Source organism: Pseudopodoces humilis, chromosome 8 (assembly GCF_049639895.1).
Source record: "Pseudopodoces humilis isolate 2021_Gansu_Grassland_sample_001 chromosome 8, ASM4963989v1, whole genome shotgun sequence".
Classification (NCBI taxonomy): domain Eukaryota; kingdom Metazoa; phylum Chordata; class Aves; order Passeriformes; family Paridae; genus Pseudopodoces; species Pseudopodoces humilis.
In genome coordinates, this window is record NC_142207.1 from 16,031,440 (window position 1) to 16,051,578 (window position 20,139).

General features: G+C 37.2%; 1 protein-coding gene across 2 annotated transcripts in view; it reads right to left on the reverse strand.

Moving 5' to 3' along the window:
* Positions 1-1,486: 1,486 nt before the first annotated feature.
* The window catches only part of LY75 (lymphocyte antigen 75), a 44,353-nt gene continuing 25,700 nt past the window's right edge, over positions 1,487-20,139 (reverse strand). The window contains exons 22-35 of one of the 2 annotated variants that reach the window (XM_014249528.2): positions 19,039-19,144; positions 16,969-17,129; positions 16,474-16,603; positions 13,972-14,198; positions 12,053-12,221; positions 10,708-10,869; positions 9,696-9,818; positions 9,069-9,263; positions 8,485-8,705; positions 7,239-7,413; positions 6,573-6,740; positions 5,240-5,362; positions 4,617-4,784; positions 1,487-3,339 (exon numbers count right to left, since the gene is read on the reverse strand). In XM_014249528.2, coding sequence (XP_014105003.2) covers positions 3,155-3,339; positions 4,617-4,784; positions 5,240-5,362; positions 6,573-6,740; positions 7,239-7,413; positions 8,485-8,705; positions 9,069-9,263; positions 9,696-9,818; positions 10,708-10,869; positions 12,053-12,221; positions 13,972-14,198; positions 16,474-16,603; positions 16,969-17,129; positions 19,039-19,144 — 2,313 coding nt within the window. In that variant the 3' untranslated portion in view covers positions 1,487-3,154. Of the gene's footprint in view, positions 3,340-4,616; positions 4,788-5,239; positions 5,363-6,572; positions 6,741-7,238; positions 7,414-8,484; positions 8,706-9,068; positions 9,264-9,695; positions 9,819-10,707; positions 10,870-12,052; positions 12,222-13,971; positions 14,199-16,473; positions 16,604-16,968; positions 17,130-19,038; positions 19,145-20,139 lie in introns of both variants that reach the window. The other variant, XM_088058930.1, reaches the window with a different exon arrangement.

The window sequence follows — 20,139 nt, forward strand, 5'->3', positions numbered from 1 at the left end:
ATATACCCAAGATAACAGTATTTTATAAGGGCATTTATGCTATGCACCATTTTTAAAGTTAATTTGCTATTAACAGAATATTCCCTCTCTAGTACTTTGTCAACTCTCACAGTAAAATTCCAGAACTAAATGGGAAAGCTCCATTAGAGTGACAACTGAATTTTACTCTCCAGTAAGGAATCTGTTTTTCCTAAGCTCAGTTCTTTAATATTGCTCATAGATCTTGCTTTAAAACTGTGCAGCGTCTGTTCAATTTGGTCAATAAGAACTTTATGTACTTGACAACAGAATGGACTAACTTTTAGAAACCTGGGTATTATATATCCAGCTGTGCTCCATACACACAGCAACAGCAGATGCACGAAAGGCCCAAATTGTAGTTTCAACTTGAAGCAACAAAAATTGTAATGTTTGGTCTTCATTTATTTGCAGCCACACCAAAAAAAAAAAAAATCACTAGCAGGCCATGAAGTTTACTTACTCCTTTCAAAAATGTTTACATGTATAACATATGTCCAAAGCAACAAGCAGATGGTGCATTTGGTTTCAGGGAAAAATGCTGAGAAGTACAACAAAAGCATCAAGCCCAAAGGGTGATCATGCATAAAGACTTGTTGATTTCTATGTCAATTAAGTTACTGATGCAGAAACACTTCTAAATTAAAATGTTGGCTGGTGTAGTGGCAGACGTGGATTAACCTTTCCATGACCTACAGTATTCCATGGATTGGGCCAACTTCAGGAAGAGGAACTGAAGTTGTACACTTCTTGCCTAAAGCTACCACAGCTGGCAGACAGTCTGTGCTCTGGGATGAAGGAGTTTTAGGATGTCTTCTCAACTCCATTGCTCTGGGACCTGGGAAAGCATGTCTCTGCTGCCAGTTTTCCCTGTGCATCATCTTCAGTTTTAAGATTAATGTTTGTGAAGCAGATGACCTCCTTAGTCATCTTGCACAATAGGATGTTTCCCCCAGAAAGCCATTACTGGAGCTAAAAATAACACTGCTCTTCCACCAGCAGTCAGATGTTGGACATCTGGAATTCAGAGCTCAGACATCACTTAAAATTAATACATCTCATGCTTTAATTGCAAGTTAACTGGAAGTAGTTTAAATTTGGCTGTATTTTAAGAGGCATTATGGAGGGAGCCTTTATACACTGCCTTAATTTGGGCCTCAAGATGCTAATGAACTACACCCTGATTAGAACAAAAAGGCACGGAAGAATGTTCCCTGTGTAAGCCTGAAGCAGCTTGATAAAAGCTAGGTATAACTAAGTTTTGAAGTCCAAAAAGAAACTTGCCAGCATTCTTTTTAAATACATCAAAGATACGTATTACCTCTAAAATTTTCTTACCGTGGTAACACACAGTTATGGGCCTTAATTCTGATCACAGCCCCTGCGCTCTGCTTTTGCACCCGGTGATTAATGACCCATACCTTAACTCTGATAACTGCTTCCATGGAAATAAAACCAGTGTAAGTAGTTCAGTGTTTTATTTAACTTTATTCTTTCAATAACAATGCTGCCAAATAATCTTCCTGTGTATTTCAAATGAAGTGGGTTATTCACCTGCACTAAGGGCATCGTGCTTACACAAAAAGGAATTACCAGTGATTAGACAATTTGTGTGTGATGAAACAAACATGAGAAATTGGGCCTTAAAAAAATTATTTACATCATTTATAAGAATAAAATATACAATTTTTAATAAAAAGTATATATCCTTTTGTGTTGAATTAAGATCTTACTATTAATTTCCACTTTCCATTTCAGATTCACACCTAAAAATACTCATAGTATAAACATCTATAAAACTAGTAAATCTCAAAGCATGGGAACTTGTAAATAATTTTCCCCACTTATTACTGTATTTAGAAAAAGACAATAACCAACATTTTTTCTAGTCCATTAAGTTTGGCAAAGCACTTAGGCATATAAGCTAAACCAGTAGACATCAGGAATCAGACTTCGCGAAGTTTCAAACACTTCTCATACCAGGGTAGGTTAAAGAATGAGAGTTTTTTTCATTGTAACTACATTTTCTACAAGTTACCTCAGAAAAAGCAAATGTTCACAATTGTGCCCAAAGTACCAAACAAACAACAAAAGTGCTTACTTCTTTGATCAGCAAAGTACCACAATGGCTCCTTTACCCCTTCAGGCTGCTCTTTTAACAGGCTCAAAGTGGTATCTACAAGTTCTCTACTTCTCAACACAAATGATAAACACTTCCTTATCAAAATAGTGCAAACAGGAACAAAGAAAAGTGCCATCAACATTAGTAAACTGCAGGAAAAGAAGGCAGTTGAACACTGTGACCTTGCTCTGCTGCTTCAGAGAAATCAGTAGTACTCTTCTCAGCACACCAGGCCAATGTATTCCTATTTACCACCTCAGGCCACCACCACATGCAAAATGGATTTGGTCTTTGGCATATCCTCCTTCATAAAAGTAAATGCACCTGCTTCCTTTGTACTGTGCATTCAAAAAAGTCTAAAGACTTTTTCAAAACAATAATTGATTGAGCAATTAATATATACAACTCTTTCTTCCCTTTTTCCCTTTATAGCATTCTTTGGAGTGCATAGGAAAGGCTACAGTAACACATCACATACAAAAATCAAGTTTAAGTTTTATGAAAAATACTCAAGTATTTTTAGCATTTATGTACACAAGTTCGTTTACTATATATTCTCAGTCTTTCCTTACACATGTCTTTTATCTTGTTTCCTGGACAGATGACATATTTCACCTATAAAGTTATAGGTTGGCAACTATAAAATTAGGAATTTAATCCTATTATAAATAAGAGTATTGGGAGAATTAAATTTTAAGTATATTCATTAAAGTTGTGTGAAGTACTGTTGGCATTAATTTGTTCCATCAAAAAATTCCAGTAAAGAGAGATAATGCTATAAATTAAAAAATACAACAGAACTCTAAACACCTTGCATCTTAAAAGCCTGAGGCCAAATGTAAAGACTTACCATAAAACTGAATAAAAATTGCACTTGTATATAAACAAACTAAATTTTGCCCCCATTAATAACCTTGTTACTTTTCCAAAAAGAAGTAATAGAACATCAAGTAGCTCATTCTTATGGCTTCACACAGTGAAGTTCATGCTTAAAGTGATCAGAAGAAAGTTTTTTCAATAGCTATCTTTTGTGAACATATCATCAGTTTCATCATCATTCATCCCTCTTTGATAGCGTACAGAAGAGAAGGCACTCCAGTGAAGACGCTTCTTTTTGTAGAGGTACCATACCAGTCCAGCAATGAAAACCAAGATAATTAGCAGGGCAAACGCTACGGCCACACCAGTATGATTAGAACCTGAAACAGAGCAAAAGGCTAATAGTTATTATTTAAGATTTTTGGCAAGAATATTTTGTCATAGGGTTGATGCTTAGGTAGCTACATGTTAATACTGCAGTCAGCTCAAGTCAAGGCAAAATACTTCTTATTAATAGTCTTCACTTCATCACACGGGAAGTTAGATGCTGATCCATGCACAAATGCATTAGCTTATTTTTGATCATTCTATTGTTAATTTACTAATATTTAGGTTGGAAGGAACCTCTGGAGTTCCAAAAAAAACTACTTGCAAAGGCTACACTCATTTAGAGGTTTGTATACTTCATAAATCTAATGAGATCCTGGGCTCTTGGAAGGGAAGGTAATAATACTCTCTTCAGACTGAAAAGATCTTGTTGAGATCTTCCTTAGTGGAACAAAGTTTAATCTATTCCTGCGTTTCCATTTCAGTGAAAATGTATTCAAAATCAGAAAGATTCCACTGCTTCTCAGGAACTTGCTTGCTTAATGCTCAGTTAACTGCTTTCTTTCCTGTACAACGCCGATGTTACCGCTGAAGATCAATAGATCACGTGGACACAGGTTGAGGTGTGGTGAAGGAAAGAGCAGAGTTTATTTTTCCTCCCAGGATTTATAGGTTTCTGACCACAGCCAGGGATTGGATGGTCAGGATAATGCTTTCTCACTGCACTGGCCATGAGAGGTGCCCATTACAAGACATGTAACAGAAAGAATGTACACATATCTATGTTTACAGTTACTGTCCTGGGAAAGTCCTTAGAAAACTATGTTAGCAAGCTCAGAAGCTGAGTTTTCAGGGCGACACGCCAAGGATGAGGGAGTAAAGGCCTGAGTCTTTTCTGGAGCTGTGGGGTGACATTTCTAGAAGCCTCCCCAGGACTGAAAACACAATGTGCAGTACCTGTTTACTCACCATCTCTTACGAGCAGAACTCTTTCCGATTCCACCTACACAAATTCACCCATGAGAGTGAGTTTTACCCTGTGGTAAAAAGCAATAGCAACTACTCTATACTTTCTGGACACATCAGTTCTCTTCTTACCCACTGAGTGGACAGTGAGAGCCAGAAGAAGTAAATTCCTAGACAATTTGTTTCTGAATGCAATTTTATGGCTAAACAACAACAGAAGACTCTTGCTTAGGCAGAGGTACTTGATGGGTTCTTTTGTGAACTGCACTTCCATTATTTCAATACCGACTTCATCCAACAAAGCAGAAATTCCTGACAAGAGTCTCTACAAAGTTAATTCTCTGCTAAAATAATGGTTCCGTACCTAAAGGAGCTTTACAAACCACTCTGCTTTGACTACGTGCACAGTCAACCTTGGACCACATGCCAGTTGTGGACAGGATAACACTGCATTTTTCATTGGCTTCTGCTGTTTTATTCTCCCAGTTGACATAATTAACTGATGAGCCATCCAGCCAGTTCAGGGACTGTCCTGCTGAAGAAAACATGACTTAGTCTAGATCACCAAAACATCCTGTAATGCTACACATTGTCATTCACAATCTTTTAACTTCTTTACATTGCTAAAAAGAAAAGAGCTGACTATCCATTCCATATATTAAAAGCAGTAAATATGAACACACAACTTTTAGCCACCTCTCTTCTCTAGACCTTTAGGAATTGATGCACTTGCATCAAATATTAGGCAGCAATAACAGAGGTGGAAAAATTAATTTCAGGGGCTCCTGATTACCCTAACTGTGCAACAGGAAGAAACCTAACTACAGTGAAGTCCAAAGAGCTTTAAAATGTTAAATGACAGATTCCAACCTCAAGTAAAAGTTACTATAGGCTACCAACACTACAAGACTATTCTTATTGGAGGATTTATGCATTTATATTTACAATACGAAACATTCATGCTCATACATTGTTTCTACTTCTTACCCTTAAAGCTCTGATCCAAGCCAAGCCATACATTCTTGGTGATGAGATCATGTTCCTTTATGTGTGCACTCACAAATGCATTTTCTTCAGCATCCACTATAGTCAGAAGGGTTGCTGAAGGATCTAAGAGGCAGAGGAAACCAGTCAGAATTGCAATGAACATGACTTTTCATGGCGCTGGTACACTGAATTTTCTCTGGGAACAATTACTATGGGAAAGGATTTGCTGATCTGGGCTTGTAAAATTAGATTAGAATAACCTTCAGAATAAAGACATGAGCCTCCCATCCCCTAAAACACAGCATGTTTTATGAGATGGCTTCAGGTGGCTGGCTATTCTAGCAGGTTATACAGAATAAAATCAGAGTAAACTTATTGCAGCTGCAGACTATATACATGGAAGATATCAAGAGATATGCCTTTTGAGAATTACCAGTCTTGCCCAAGTAATAGGCTTTCGAAAATACAGTTGAACAAAAGCTCAGCATTTTGCTGAGTCAAGTTATTTTCTAAATCAATCCTTCCACTGTGCCTCAGGTTTTTATGTGCAGTAATTAAGGAATAAGAGGGAGGAAAGGGCATGCTAGAGAGGCATGTTCAGAGTGTACCCATCCTTTACAATTATATATAAATATAAACCAGATGCTTTCTCTTTCAACTACCTGACCAAATTGAACTCAACAGAAAACTGCATCCAGGACTGGGTACTTTAGATCCTAAACAGTGAGTCCAACATCATACCATAGGATAATTCCATAAAAGAAAGTTATGACAGTCACTAACTTCTACATTAGGGTGATTAAAACTTCCGTACATGAAACTAATTAACACCGTCTCTTCAATGCAATTCTCCATGTAGCTCAGCAAAGAGAGAAAATACATTAATTTGACATAAAATTAAGTTTTTTACATGCTTTAATATCTATAACATACATGCTGTTTGAACCATTTGATAGGTTAGCAAGCTCCCTATTAGCAAGCAGCTGTGGCAAGGATATAAGAAAGCCCTGCCAACAGCACTAACTTGCCATGCAGAAAAAATGTTTTCCTCCAAACCATAAGCATTAAATTTCTGAATCTTCTACAACTGGCTACCTGAATTTTATCTGTTGATACCTGTGTGCCAAATGATCTGCAGCATGTTGCAGTATTCTATTAAGAATTTTCATCAGGTATTCAAAGATAAAGCTTGCTATTGCGTTTCCTAAACTAAAGGAGCATAAAAATGGCAAAGCTGAAGTATAACCAGCGTAAGATTTTAGGTTGTTGGGTTTTATTTCTTCTCAAATAGTGGACTTATTACAAGTTGTAATGTGATAGAGTCTAAACCTACTCAGCTTCTGGCAGATTCTCTTAGCCTCTTCCACGTTATACACAGAAAAATTGTAGAATGCCATGTCAAAGGCGTAACAGTGATCCCTGTACTGCTCCCACTGCAGGGAGCCACTGCTCTGTGGGCATCCAGAGGCTCTGCTTGCTTGCTTTGCCTCTAATTTTCTCTCTGCAAAGACAAAGAAATTGCTGTTATTTCTGCTGCAGCAGTTTGTGCACAATCTCTGGAATAACAGGAGAATAAGTATTAACAAGGGCTACTACTCCTACCAACAACCACTATTCAATTAGCTTATATTCCTTCTTCTTGTGTCATGTATGAATTTATTTAAAAATTACCATAAATCCCAAAGGCTTGGGAACAATTTTTCATTGCTTTTTTGTGGTATTTGACATTTGTTATAGATATATTTGATAAGTACTTTGATTTAGAAAAGATACATTTGATATTCCTATCACAGATGATCAAGAAGTAACCAGATTTGATTTAGGTTTTCACCACTGGAATGATGAGAATTTATCTCCCTGCAGTATTAAAAAGTGGTTTATCATTCCTGATAGAAAACTCCTCTTAAAAAGAGAACCATGTGCAGTACTTCAACCTTCATTTCTACTTCTAAATAAAACATGTAAAGATAGCCAACAAAACCTTAAAAATAACACTTACTGTTTGGAGGGCTATAGCAAATGGCACCTTCAGCAACATTTGTACATTTTGTACGGTTCCAAAATCCTTTAGTATCCAACACAACACAGTTCTCAGTAGTATTTGAGTTTTCCAATTCCCAGGGATAGTAGTCAAAGTCACTTCCATCTGACCATTCAAAATTAGCTTTACTTCCCTAATTAAGGAAAAAACCCATAACTTTTAAACCACATATGACTGTGCTTTAAATGTCATCCATCATGAATTAAGTCATGTAGCAATATTTGCCCCTTGTAGAGTGATAAATTAAAGAGCAGGTGGTCTCATCTAAATTCACAGCAAATAAACATACAATATAGTTTGCATTTTCTTAACATAGAATTTTTTATTATTTGTGGGAACTGAGAAAGGACAGCAAGTTCACAAGTTTAATGTGAATGCAATGTGCCTGTTTTATCCTATGGGGAACATTTTACTTAGTTCCACCCTGCTGTTTCATTTAAGCAATCTGCCTTCCCTGCCATGAACATTAATGGATACATTGCAAACTGCTAAACTGTTGAGATGGTCGCAGTGAGTAAAACTGGGCAGCTCAGGGATGGTTTGCAGTGCTAGCTCCTACTTCAGATACATTCCTGGAAACCCATGACAATGAGGGGCCAGTTGTGAAGGACCCATTCGCAGGTATGCACAGAAATCACACCTCTGCAGAGGAGTATTACTACCAACTAACTACTGTGAGCAAGTCTAGCAATTAGTGAGGGGAGCAGGGTCAGGGCCACAGGCTTTTGGCTCCCGGTAAAGCAGAGGAGGAGGTAATGCAGCTGCCTCCTGCCATTGTGTTTCCTGGGAGAATGGACACTGAACTTACTGAGAGCCAGCTCCTGAACTGCTCTGGAGAGCCACTCCTGATCTCAACTAAGCAGGTTCCACACAGCCTTGTCTGCCTCTATTTGCTAATGAAATCTGATTCTACAGAGGGCTATAAAGTCTGAAGCCTCTAGGGGTAGCAAATCACACTTCCTTGTGCTGCAAGGAATGATGAGAGAACAGTGTATTATTTTAAACTGTCAGGTATTAGGAAGAAATATCTTGGTGTGCCTACATTCACCAAAACTTAGCATTAACACATTACACAAGGTTGAAAATACACCACATGTAAAACAGATTCTAAGGAACTGGAAAAAAACACCAGAAAATATTTTGTATCTTGTCCAAAATATTATTCACATATCTGTTATTGACATCCCTAACAGTATATACTTACATCATGAATTGACAACCCGAGCCACAGAGGATAACCATCCTGTCTGACAATATCTTCTAGAAATAACTGTTCTGATTCACTGTGTACACTTGCTAAATCACTGTTATTTTGTTGGCAAGATCTCAATGCCTCATACCACGTTAATTTTTTCTGAAGGATCCTGTATGTTCTGTTCCCATGTGGAATAGTGTCAGGCAATGGAGGCTTGTGCTGTTGGTGTCCTGTTTCAAAGAATAAGATGGAAAGTTGCATGCATTTCTTTCATGTTACTAGGCAAAAATACAGAAAGCATTAAAATCCATCTGCATCAGTGTAACTAAAGCATTAAAGTGCTCAGTACAAGCCACTTCCATCAAGTTAAGTTTACTTTTGCTACTTGGAACACTGAGTTCAGCAGTTGCTGGATGAGCACAGCAAATATTTCTCCTAATCAGAGTATCACAGCAGTGATGCAGACTGACTAGATGACCCCAGACAGCCCATGACAGCTGTGCCATGCTCCACTAGGAGCAAAACCAAAGCCTTATTCAGCAGAAAGCATGATTTAAATTATGACCCTCATCCAATACTCCGATACTACTCACCCCTTTCGATTTTACAGGCGAGAATACTGTACATGTTGTAGTGATTAGCATGCCAACTTTGAGAATAATTATAAATATCCCAAAACCCATCAAGATTTACACCAGCAAAAAAACTGTTCTTCTTTATGACAGGTCTTCCCAGCCTCCAGTTATTGTAAGTCAGATGAGTTTCATCATACCACTTGAGTACTTTATCTGTGGAAAACATTGCATATTTATTAAACAACTGGGATGATGTCTACAAATACCATTTAACTTTGAATATATTAATGATATTAACAGATATTCACTTTGGAAAAAATGCTGGGATCCTGCAAGTTACTCTAAATCAGTTCCATATCCAATGCTAAATATGTTAGCATTACTCATCCTGGCCACTTTAAGTCCTGCTTTCCAGGGAAATCAAATTTAGACTAAACAGAACATATTGGATCTAATTATCACTCAAACAGAGAGCATGTCAAGTTTCTTTTTCTAGAAGATAAGTAGAAATATAAATCATTGTTACAGGTTTGCATTCACTTTGACTTTAGTTATAAACTGAAACATGCAAGAAACATGCACTTAATGCTGCAAATTTTGTCTCCAATCCAGTTAATAAGAAAAAAACAAACCCTTAAATCTTACCACTGTCATCATAAATCACACCCAGCCAGACCCACAGAGCCAGACCACTGAATGAATGAAGCTGCTCAGTAACAAAGTTATTCTCCTCTTCATCTCGAACACTCAGAACAAATGCTTCAGGGTCTGTGGAAAATTTTTTACATTAATTTCTTACAAATACAATTCTTAAGTTAAAAATAAACATTTTTTTCCTATTACTGTTAACAATCATTACAGATAGGTTAACATCTGTAAAGGCTATATCTTTATAACATAACTAGTTGAACAGTGCAAAACCAATTTTCAAATGTATTCTCAATAGTACTATCCCTGGTTTTGTGGATAAGTGGAAGATTTTAGCTCTAGAGATATTTGTGGGTCCTACTGTCACTTTAAGTTGTATGTAGTAAAAATTCTCTGCAAAGAACATAAAAATACCAGCAAACTTTCGTGATTTGCTTGAACTGCCCTAGCAGAGAAACAGTATTAAGAAAAAGACTGAATTGAAATCAATTCACAAAAAAATAAAAATAATTTCTGGAAAGATGTATGTCTGAATGTTTAATACAAGAGGAAAGCTGCTCCTAAGGTTATACATTATTCAGGACGGACAGAAAACATCCATGTGCTTTTCAGTTTATTTACTTTGTTCACCTACGTGTTCCACACAGCAAAGCTGGAGGCAGCTGGAAACCATGAAGGAAATGTAACTGTAAAGCCACAGTGTTGCCAAGGGTACAGCAATTATCCAAACTATTTAAAACTGGCATATAATAACAAAACCCCCAAGCAAACACAAAAAACTTGTCATATTTCAGAGATGTCAGAGTTTAGTAGTTCCCAGCTGCCTCTTTCTTCAACTCTCCTCTCCATGCTCAGGCAGTTTTTATCAGAGTAGTGCAACACTACTGCATTACTGATACAGCCTTTCTCAGCATTCATTCTGCTGTCATTGTAAGACAGTGACTCAGATCCAACACTCATCTCCCTCAAGCTAAGTCCATAAATAACTGCAGTATGACAAAGTACTTACTCATGTTCCTGCATAAATGATGAGCTTCATGAGGCTTCAGTTCTCTCCATCTATTTTTTGTTATCATAAAAGTGTAACAATTGTTTCTAAATGATATCCAGGGTGTATTTTTAATCTTATGTGGGCACTTCACTTGTGTAATTTGTTCTTTTTCAGTTTTCTCTAAAAAAAGACGAGACAACATCAGGACATGAATTACTAATAACACCACCTGACCTGGCACCCCACAAACCACTTTCAGGTACCACTTAAAAACATGTAAGACAAATTAGGCTGTCATCCTTTAAATGTGCTGTTTTCAGTTTCCTCATGATGGTGATTTTTTTAAAGTAACAAAACCAGCAGTAAGCTCTACTAAAGAACACAGATACTTGCTGGTTATTTCTTGCCGGTTATTAACTTTCACGGTTATTTTAAATAGGTTCAAAAATAAAATACTACATAAAAGTGCTAAATGTAGGCCAACAACAAAAAGCTCTTATTGCCTCTTGTGCAAGGCAGATCACTGTAATAAATAAGCTACTTTACAGCTAGCAACACCTCTAAGTTCTATGGCTTTATCTAATACTTGAGGAATGAGGAGGACTCTTCCTGCAGTTCCCTGGCTTGTAAGCACAAAATAGTTAATGATGTCATAACATCACATTTTATTGTGATTTAGGATGTACAATGGCTTGTGTTCCCTCACAGAATAAAACCAAAATAAATCATAATGGTTTCATAGGGAAGAAGTCAGTGATGATGTCTCAGAAAAATCTTTTTCTGAAGGATTCACAACTAGCACAGCTCTTTCCTGGAAATGAAAAACCACATCCTACTATATCCCAGTCTTGGTATAATAAGTAGATATTTAGAAGGGTTTTGTGAGCTTCAGATTATGTTAATTTTCAATTCAGTGTCTACCTTCTACCTTCCTTCTCCATATGGTCATGTACCTTCTCCCTGTAGAGGATTTCCATTTCTGAGCAGATTTCAGGAGGTCCCAATATTAAGATGTAAATAGTACAGAGGTATTTTAATCTTCTCCAACAGGCAAGTGGGAGAGATTAGTATGCAACAATCTTAGAGAAGCAGTGCAAAGTTATAATCAGTTGGCAATAAAGGTACTGACCCAGTGCATCGATGCTGAATTTATTTCTAAGGTACAATTAGATTAAGACCAACAGGTGCATGCCCCCCATTTTTGAAGCCAGTTTTTTTTTTTTAGATGGCATAAAAATCAGACTGTCAGAGGAAATGTAAGTTTTAAAAAGTTATAATTTTGAAGTTACAAGCTGCAATTATTGAATATATTTCATAATAAAATAAAAGTCAACTGTTATAAAAATTATGGTAGCATACATACTTTCTGATGTGTAGCAAATAGCACCTCGATTTTCAGTGGAACAGTCAGAAGTTCTCCAGAAGCCATCAGTATCCAAAAACACACATTCTTCATTTGTTTCTTCATCATCTTCAGACCAGCGACTAAAACTCACGTGTTTCCCATCCAGCCAGCCGTAATGTTTTCCACCCTAGCATTATTTAAGCAAAAAGGATGAGCTCACATTGTAAAAAAAATATATAAGGTGCAGAAAATTATATAATAGTATATTGACACTGGCTAGACATTTTCAGTGTCTCTAACGAGAACTGTAAGTGTTCCACTGCCCTCATGAACTGATTTCCTGCTCACAATATAACAAGCTTTGTTATTTTAAGTTCTGCAGTTGCAAAAATACAAATTAGCTGAATGCCAAATTATCCAGAGGTGATATTTCACTGCTGTACACAGGGAGGAAGGTGTAGCAATGGGATGCCCAAATTGCACCATTTGCATCTGCAAAGCAATGGTGGATATAATCTCCTGGTCTTGGAAAACTGGAAATAACTGACAAGAAAGTCCAGACTCGGTAACTCCACATTGAGTTGAAAGTGATCTATTAAATACTTAATTGATTTAATACCTCAGATGTGTTCCTGCCCTGGAGGATGCAGGAAGAAAAAACCCACATACAAGCAGCATGCTAGCCTTTAAAATCTTATATTTGAAAGACTTTGGGAAATCCCCCTACTGTTGTGTAATTTACCTTGCATCATTCTTTTGTGTTGGATTTCAGCCTGGAGTAACAAGTTCTGTTGACCAGTTGCATTATAATTTCCCTTCATGTGACATTTTAATTGTGCCCAAATAATGAAGTGTTGCAATAGTGAAGAGCCAGTGCATGCCTGAACTATATGCCCCAAAATGAATCATTTGATCATCACTTACAGATAAAAAAAAACCAAAAGAGACAGGTAAATAGGTTGTCTGTTTTTCTCCATTTTCACTAAGATTAAATGGTTATTTCCTTTAAAAATTTAAAAATATTCTCCATAAAGTATGTACTCCAATTTCTGTTTTCCCCTACTTTACTAAAGTAGTCAGTATCCGAGAACTGACAAAAGAACATAACACCACAGTGCTGAGTGACCATCACCATACTTTGTAGGGGAGGCACTTCTAAAAAAATTATTTTTCTTGCAATTATCTCCTGACTTATGTGCTTGAAAAAGATAAATGAGTGCAAAAAAGATAACCCTGCCAGCAAGCCCAAGCCATCCCATTAACAGCTGAGACAGCTCTCAATTCGCAATAAAGATTTTTCAAGAGGTCCTCCAGCTAATAAAGATAAAAAGCAGCACTTCCTGCATTATTTCATTTTTTTTGACCAAGAAAAAAGCATAGGGAGAAAGAAAAACTACCACTAACCTGTCTCAGAGATGTCTCCCTCAAACTCAAAACGTGGGCACAAATAACATGAAGTAACAACAGAATCTAAGTTAAACTTCAGAAATGTATCTCTACAAGTATTCAATGATTCATTTTGAAACTTATTTGCCACTTCTAGTTTCTCCCTTCCAAAACAGATTTTTGGGTCGTCTTTCTAGAGTGGTACTGTAAACAGTGGTGAGGAATGGCAACACTCATTACTCATTTGTTAACCAAAGAGATGACTCATTAACCTATGTTGCTGCCACCTTACAATATATCCCTTCATCATCAGTCTTTTAAAATAATTTTATCATCATCATCAATTCATCCAGTGGAGTTCAAGAATATGTAACTTGAAGAACTGAAGGTTTAAAACATTTATCTTGAGACACTCCAGATGGTTATCCCTATATGAAAAGAGTTATCCCAGAAAGTAATTTCTCATTGCATTTCTTTAACTCAGGTTTTGTTTCACACAACTGTAAAAATTACCTTAAGCCAGAGGAAAAGGAGGAAAAAACCAAACTTACATCTCTGCTGAAGAGTCCAGTCCAGAGTGGGTAATTATGAAGAGCGGCCTGAACAGCAAGAAAAGCCTGCTGGAACTGGTCTGTGATGCTAACCAGCTGCATCTTGTTATTTATGCATGCAGCCATTGCATCATTCCAGGACAAATTCTTCAGAATTAACATGTATTGAACATTTTGATAGCTCAATGTTTCATTAATGACTTGCTCTGTCTGGTTATCAGCAGCTCCTATACATAAGAAATCCAGTAATTAGGTAGTTAAATACTGTAATACATTTTCAACTCCCAGTGTCTCTGTAACAATCAGAAAAACCTGTTTGACTATGCTTGGGCAAAAAAAAAAAATCTTGGATAGTGGGTTATGCTGGTAATTATAGTTAGAAGAAAACATCTTTGATATCTTAGATAGAAAAATATATATTAAAAAAATTATTATTTTCAGTCAATGTATTATTAAATATCTTTTTCTCAACTTAGGTTGACATCTTTTTATATGTTATTTTTAGCTAACTGCTAAATAATTTATTGAATTAAAAACATATTCTATAACTTTATACACAAATGCAAGAGAGCATCTGCTGTAATACAGTGACTCATTTATCTCTGTGGATTTATGCTTATGCAAATCTAATGGGCCACAAAACCTGTCTATGCAGATCTTGGTACAGCACAGTCCCAGGACTCCTTACTGCCATCCATGAATACAGTGAGAACTGTTTTTGCCTCCACTTAACTAATTGCAGAAAATCCAGCTTGCATAGGGAGGGATGTAATTCACTATTTGTGCTCTGAGCACGGAGTGTTATCACAGCTACCAGCACCACGCCTGAAGGCACACAGCTCAGTGATGCATGGCTTCTGCAGTTAATAGAAGATGCAAATACTCCTGTGGGTGGTAAGGTTTTGCATGCAAATGGTAACCCCAAAAGCTTTATACACAACCAAAAATAAATTCATTCTGCAAAAGGCAGAACCCTCCTGATATTTAAAATATTTGAAGTAGAAAAAGGCTTGCAAGGGGTGAGGGGAAGCATCACTCTATAAATAACAGTATATAAAAGGCTGATTGATAGGCTGACAGGGCCATTTTCCAAAACACGAGACAACAGAAACACAATATTAATTTGATGTTTACAGCTTTCAATAGATCAGAAATCTGACAAGGCTCAAACAGATTGTTTCAAGTGGTTTCTGTCTGCTGCCAAATGCTTTCACTTAGTAAACAGCTACAAAAGAGAGCCATGGAACCCAGGGTGCCATCACATCAAGGGGTACCAAATTGGAAACAAGACAGTAAGTAAAATGTTCATTTCTGAAAAATAATTGATGATGATTATCATCTCAAGAAATTCTGCAAATCACAATCATGCCAGGATTTCCAATGAACAAGAATAATCTTTTTCCCCAATGACAAAGCCCTAGAAAACTTGGTCTCACAACTGTCCCTACAACCTGCTGAGGTCCCTCCCAACCCAAACTATCCTTAGATCCCTAGCACATTATAAGACCAGACCACAGCACAAGACATTCTCCATGAGTCCAAAAACCTTTCTCATTACACCTTCTACAGCTGTGGCAAAGAAAGCTTGAGTATTTAGTCACTCCAGACTAATAAAAGATTGATATAAATAGATGCATTGTCAACCTCCAATTCATAAAAGTCTCCTTTTCACATTTTTATGACATCTCTTCCATCCAGACTTCTAATCTTAACACTTAGAATTTCTGGAGTATTTGGCACTGAGTAAAGAAGATTTTGTATGTTAAATGGAGGTGGGGGGGCGGGAGGTGAAAATCTCTGCCTATTTGAGAATGAAGAAGGTGGGCGTAGGCTTGGACGTTTTGTACACCTAGGTTTCTTTGTGTTTGATTTTTTTTTTAGAAGATAGCATGTTCATCACTTAAAAGGATTATTTATATAAAGGAACCTACTCAGAAGTGGGTATGCTGAACATTAGCCCATAGCAGTAATTAAATGCACATAATAACTATATGTGTTTGATCTTACTCCAGTAATTGGTATTGGCCAACCCACATGGGTACATCTGAATATTATTTTTAGTTCAGATTAAAAATCCCACTCACACCAACTCTCAAGTTTGCTCTGGGGAGAGACCAACTTCAACACTAAGAGTCTATGATACTTTATATTCTCATAGAACCAAAAGACAGAGGATCTATTTAAGTAGGATATAAATATTGTAAGATTCCTTCCTAGGACTTCTCACTTCCACAGTTTTGAAAAGGAAAAAGGAGTCACTTGTTCCACCCCTAAGTGCATATGACCTCTATACCCACAGAACATTAAAGACCCTGAATTCTGAATGGCTGATAAAACAGGCCCCAGACACTCCTCTACACTCTGCTTTTCTAAAATTTACCTGCTCAGTCTCTACAAGAATCTTGCTCTTCAAGTGAAATAATTTACATGCATTAAAGTCTCCTGTTTAAACTCCTTAAGTTTAAACTCTGGCTGCAATTTATTTTGACTCTCCAAACTTACCTATAGACCGCTGGCATATACCCAAGAAGTGCCTGTCAGCACAAGCAGTGAAATTCCATGTTCCAACATACTGTGATTTGGGATCATTGAGGATTACGCCACACTGATTGTTAAATTCTTCATCAAAAAGCTGAGAAACAGAAATATCATTATCAGACTCAAAAATGTATAAACATATTTGGGTAGAAGTAAAGTAACCTAAGTCTAGGAGAACCCTATCTGTCTGAACTTGTTTAAGAAGAGGAGTGGTGCAGCACAGCTTACCTGTTTTACAAACACTACCAGGTGCCTGAACTCAAAATTTTTCTAAGCTAAAAACACTTCAGAAGTTGTCATCCAAGTAAAGGCAAACAGAACTCCAGTACTGTCAGCCACCCTGTTGGCCAATTAAAATGACTAACTGGGGAATTTGGTCTGTTACATGGGGCTTTTTTTGACACAACATTCCAAACTTCATTACTCAATAGGCAAGAGAAGTCAAAAATCAGAACTTACATCCAGTGGAATTTTCCTTAACCTTCCTGTCAGGAGTGGGTGAAAGTTACTATACAACAGTCTACTCTCATCTATCCATTTGTTTTCTCTTGTACTGAACAAGAACTGTAAACCAATCCAAATATCTTTTGGCAGGCCAGGAAGCAAGGATGTTATATAATCTGTTGGACAGAACAGTAAATGTACATATTGTGGTTAGGAAAACAACAGTAAACATCTGAAAGAATACTTCACATAAGTAAGAATATGCAGTCCCTGTTTATGCTAATTTAATTTTTCCAGCCCTTCCTGACTGCCGAATGCTTATCATCCCCTTCTTTCCATATGATAACACCTCTCATATTGATTTTATCTGAAAGGAGCAGGCTGTTGGTATTTGTCCTTCAAATTCTGAGTTGAGGAGAAGGTAGGGTATTTAACCTGTTCTTCTGCCCACTAATTTGGAGTCTTTTTACTTACACACAAATTTAAGAAGCTGCTTTTCCACAAGCCTGCAAGATCTTGTATTGTTTCACTGCCTTTTTTGAATTGAAGAAGGAAATCTTATTTCCCATCTTTCTCTTTTATATACCATAAATCAGAACATTTTTTGGATTCTGGCAGAGTTTGTCCACCCCATCATCAGAGAAGGCAAAACAGGTCAAAGAAAGTCAGATTCAGCTGAAAAAAAAGTCAGCCAGGTAAACCTTCAATCAGACCCCTCTTAGTGAGCATTCTGGCAAGAAACAATGGGCTTTAGTAACCCCCCAGGCATCAGAGGCATTCACTAAACTTGACTAGTTCACAAGACAAATCGAAGCCATGTAATTAGCTACTGCTGACATGTTTTAACTATTGGTCACATGCCAGACAAGCCACAGCCTATTTTCTGAAGGACACAAAGCCACTGTAGATTTACATGTCAGGACTAGCCCCTAATACCACCGGGAGGAGTAGAGGCAGCCTACAGAAAGAAACACATTTTAAGAGGACTGTGTCTTCTTTCCATATAGGTGGTCTCCAGTACACAGAGAAAAGAAAAGCAAGACACAAAAACAAACACTTCCAAATGCACCAAATCACAAAAGAGATCCTGCTATGTAACATTTCAGAATGGCTGTGCTTTTCCAACCTTAAATACATACAAAAACACGTAGGCCTAAGACATGTATATTCCTGTATATAACACTAATCCTCCCCAATAACAGCGGTAAAAAAAAAATTACCATTAAGCTGCTGCCTTCAGGTACACTCTTGACTTCTCTAGTCTACTTACCATGTTTTGTTTGGCAAGGGGTTATTTGCTTATAAAGAAAATATGCACTGTGGGCACTGCAGAATTCAACCAAGCTACTTCAGATATACCCTCAGAGAACTCTTAATTATCCACAAGAATAAAGTTGCAAATTCAGCCACATCATTCAGCAGTTTATTGCTGAACATTACTTGCAGCCAACGTGAACCCATTTCTTCCCCACTGCATTTCTCTCATTGACTTTAGTTGGTTAAGGTGAAACAGTTCTGTTTTCCAGTTCCCCTGCTTTCCATCCTCTCATCAGTGTCCATAAGAGCTCACAGGGGGTCAGTTTGGACACATGGCCACATTAAACTGCTTGGCACATGCAGAAACAAAGATAAATTTATGCTCCAGCTGGCATTATATTTGCCATCTCATTCCCACAGCTGAGCTTCTCTTGGAAGCAGCTTCTACGGTGGTTTTTCACAGTGCAAAGTCTACAGTCTCAGTTATGTTTTAGTTTGCAAAGCCAAACAATTCTTCAGTCAATAATGACCTTTTTATGCTCAACTCTCAGTGCAAGATTTTGCAGCTTTTTTCTTCTTGTAACAGGTTAAGATCATACAGAAAAGCTGCTCTTTAAGCTGATTCAAATGTCTGCTAACTGCATTTCCATGTTACGTTTCCAGTGATGCAAACAACAGACAACACATTTTTAACCAGTCCTGGATTTTTAGACTGCTCCTAGTATGCCTGTGGATAACCAAGTGATTTATGCTCAAGTTCTTAAGCAGAACCATTCCGAATGTGGAAGAGAAGCTGCATACTAAAGTGCCCCTTGTTCACCACCCTACCTTGGTCAGCTTGATCTGAGATAGACGGAAGAGAGCCTCCAAAAGTTACGCACTTTTCATTAGCTGCATTAAATGTTAAATGTTCGGGTTTCATCTTTAGAAAACACTGCAAAATAAATATAATGAAAATTATTTTCATCATACCATTCTGCCTAAGACATAAATCAATATGTAGAGGTCCTTAAACCAACCCTAAAAACTCACTTCTCATTTCCTTCAGTAACTTATAACTATTTTTTGCAGAAAGCAAGGGACCTGATAGTAGCTGCAAGCATTTATTTGGTTCAGCAGAGTAGCTAAATATAAAATGATCCCCCTGACTAACTCCTCATTGATATTCAGTAATTCTTATTTGCTACATCAGAACAAGTACTGTTTTAGGAATGAGATAAATGAGCTTGCAATAAGCTACCTTTGGGGTAAAACTACATAGGAACTCCAAGGTCTATTCTGCAATGATGTGAAGTAAACTTGCAAAATTTGGCAGAATTCTATGTGCAGATTTGATACACAATAATGGTGGAGCAAACAACCGCAATGAATCTCACTAAGACTCTACATGACTTCCTTAAAATGTAATACTGCAATAATTAATAATACTATGGCTTCTGACTTCTTGGTTAATTCTTAAAAGCTGTCACTAATTCTTAAGTAAATTTAATCATTAAGGCAACTCAGGAAACAATGTCTGCCGACTTGCTGTCTTGCCTATGGTTACTCCAGAAGAGACACAACATGCTTCTGCAACAGAAACCTCATCCTCTCCTAATCCTAATCTCATCCTCTCCTAATCTTCCTAATCCTTCTCTTCATTCAAAGTAGAAGCCCAAGATTAGACAATACAACCAGTGTTCCTGGACTGTGGTGATGGTGTGTGTGGTGTGGTGTGGTGATGGGAAAGCAAAACAACCTGAGAATGAATGCTTTGAATTTAAGAAACCATCAGTGCTGAATAAGGGACAAAAGGGGAAGAGATTATTTTAATCACTACACTTAGCTTTCAAAAGCCCATTTCTAGTCTATTCCTCACCAGAGGGGCTACCTCCTTCTTTCTTTTAGAAAGGGATTCCAGCTTGATGGACTATGAAAAATAGGCAAGGA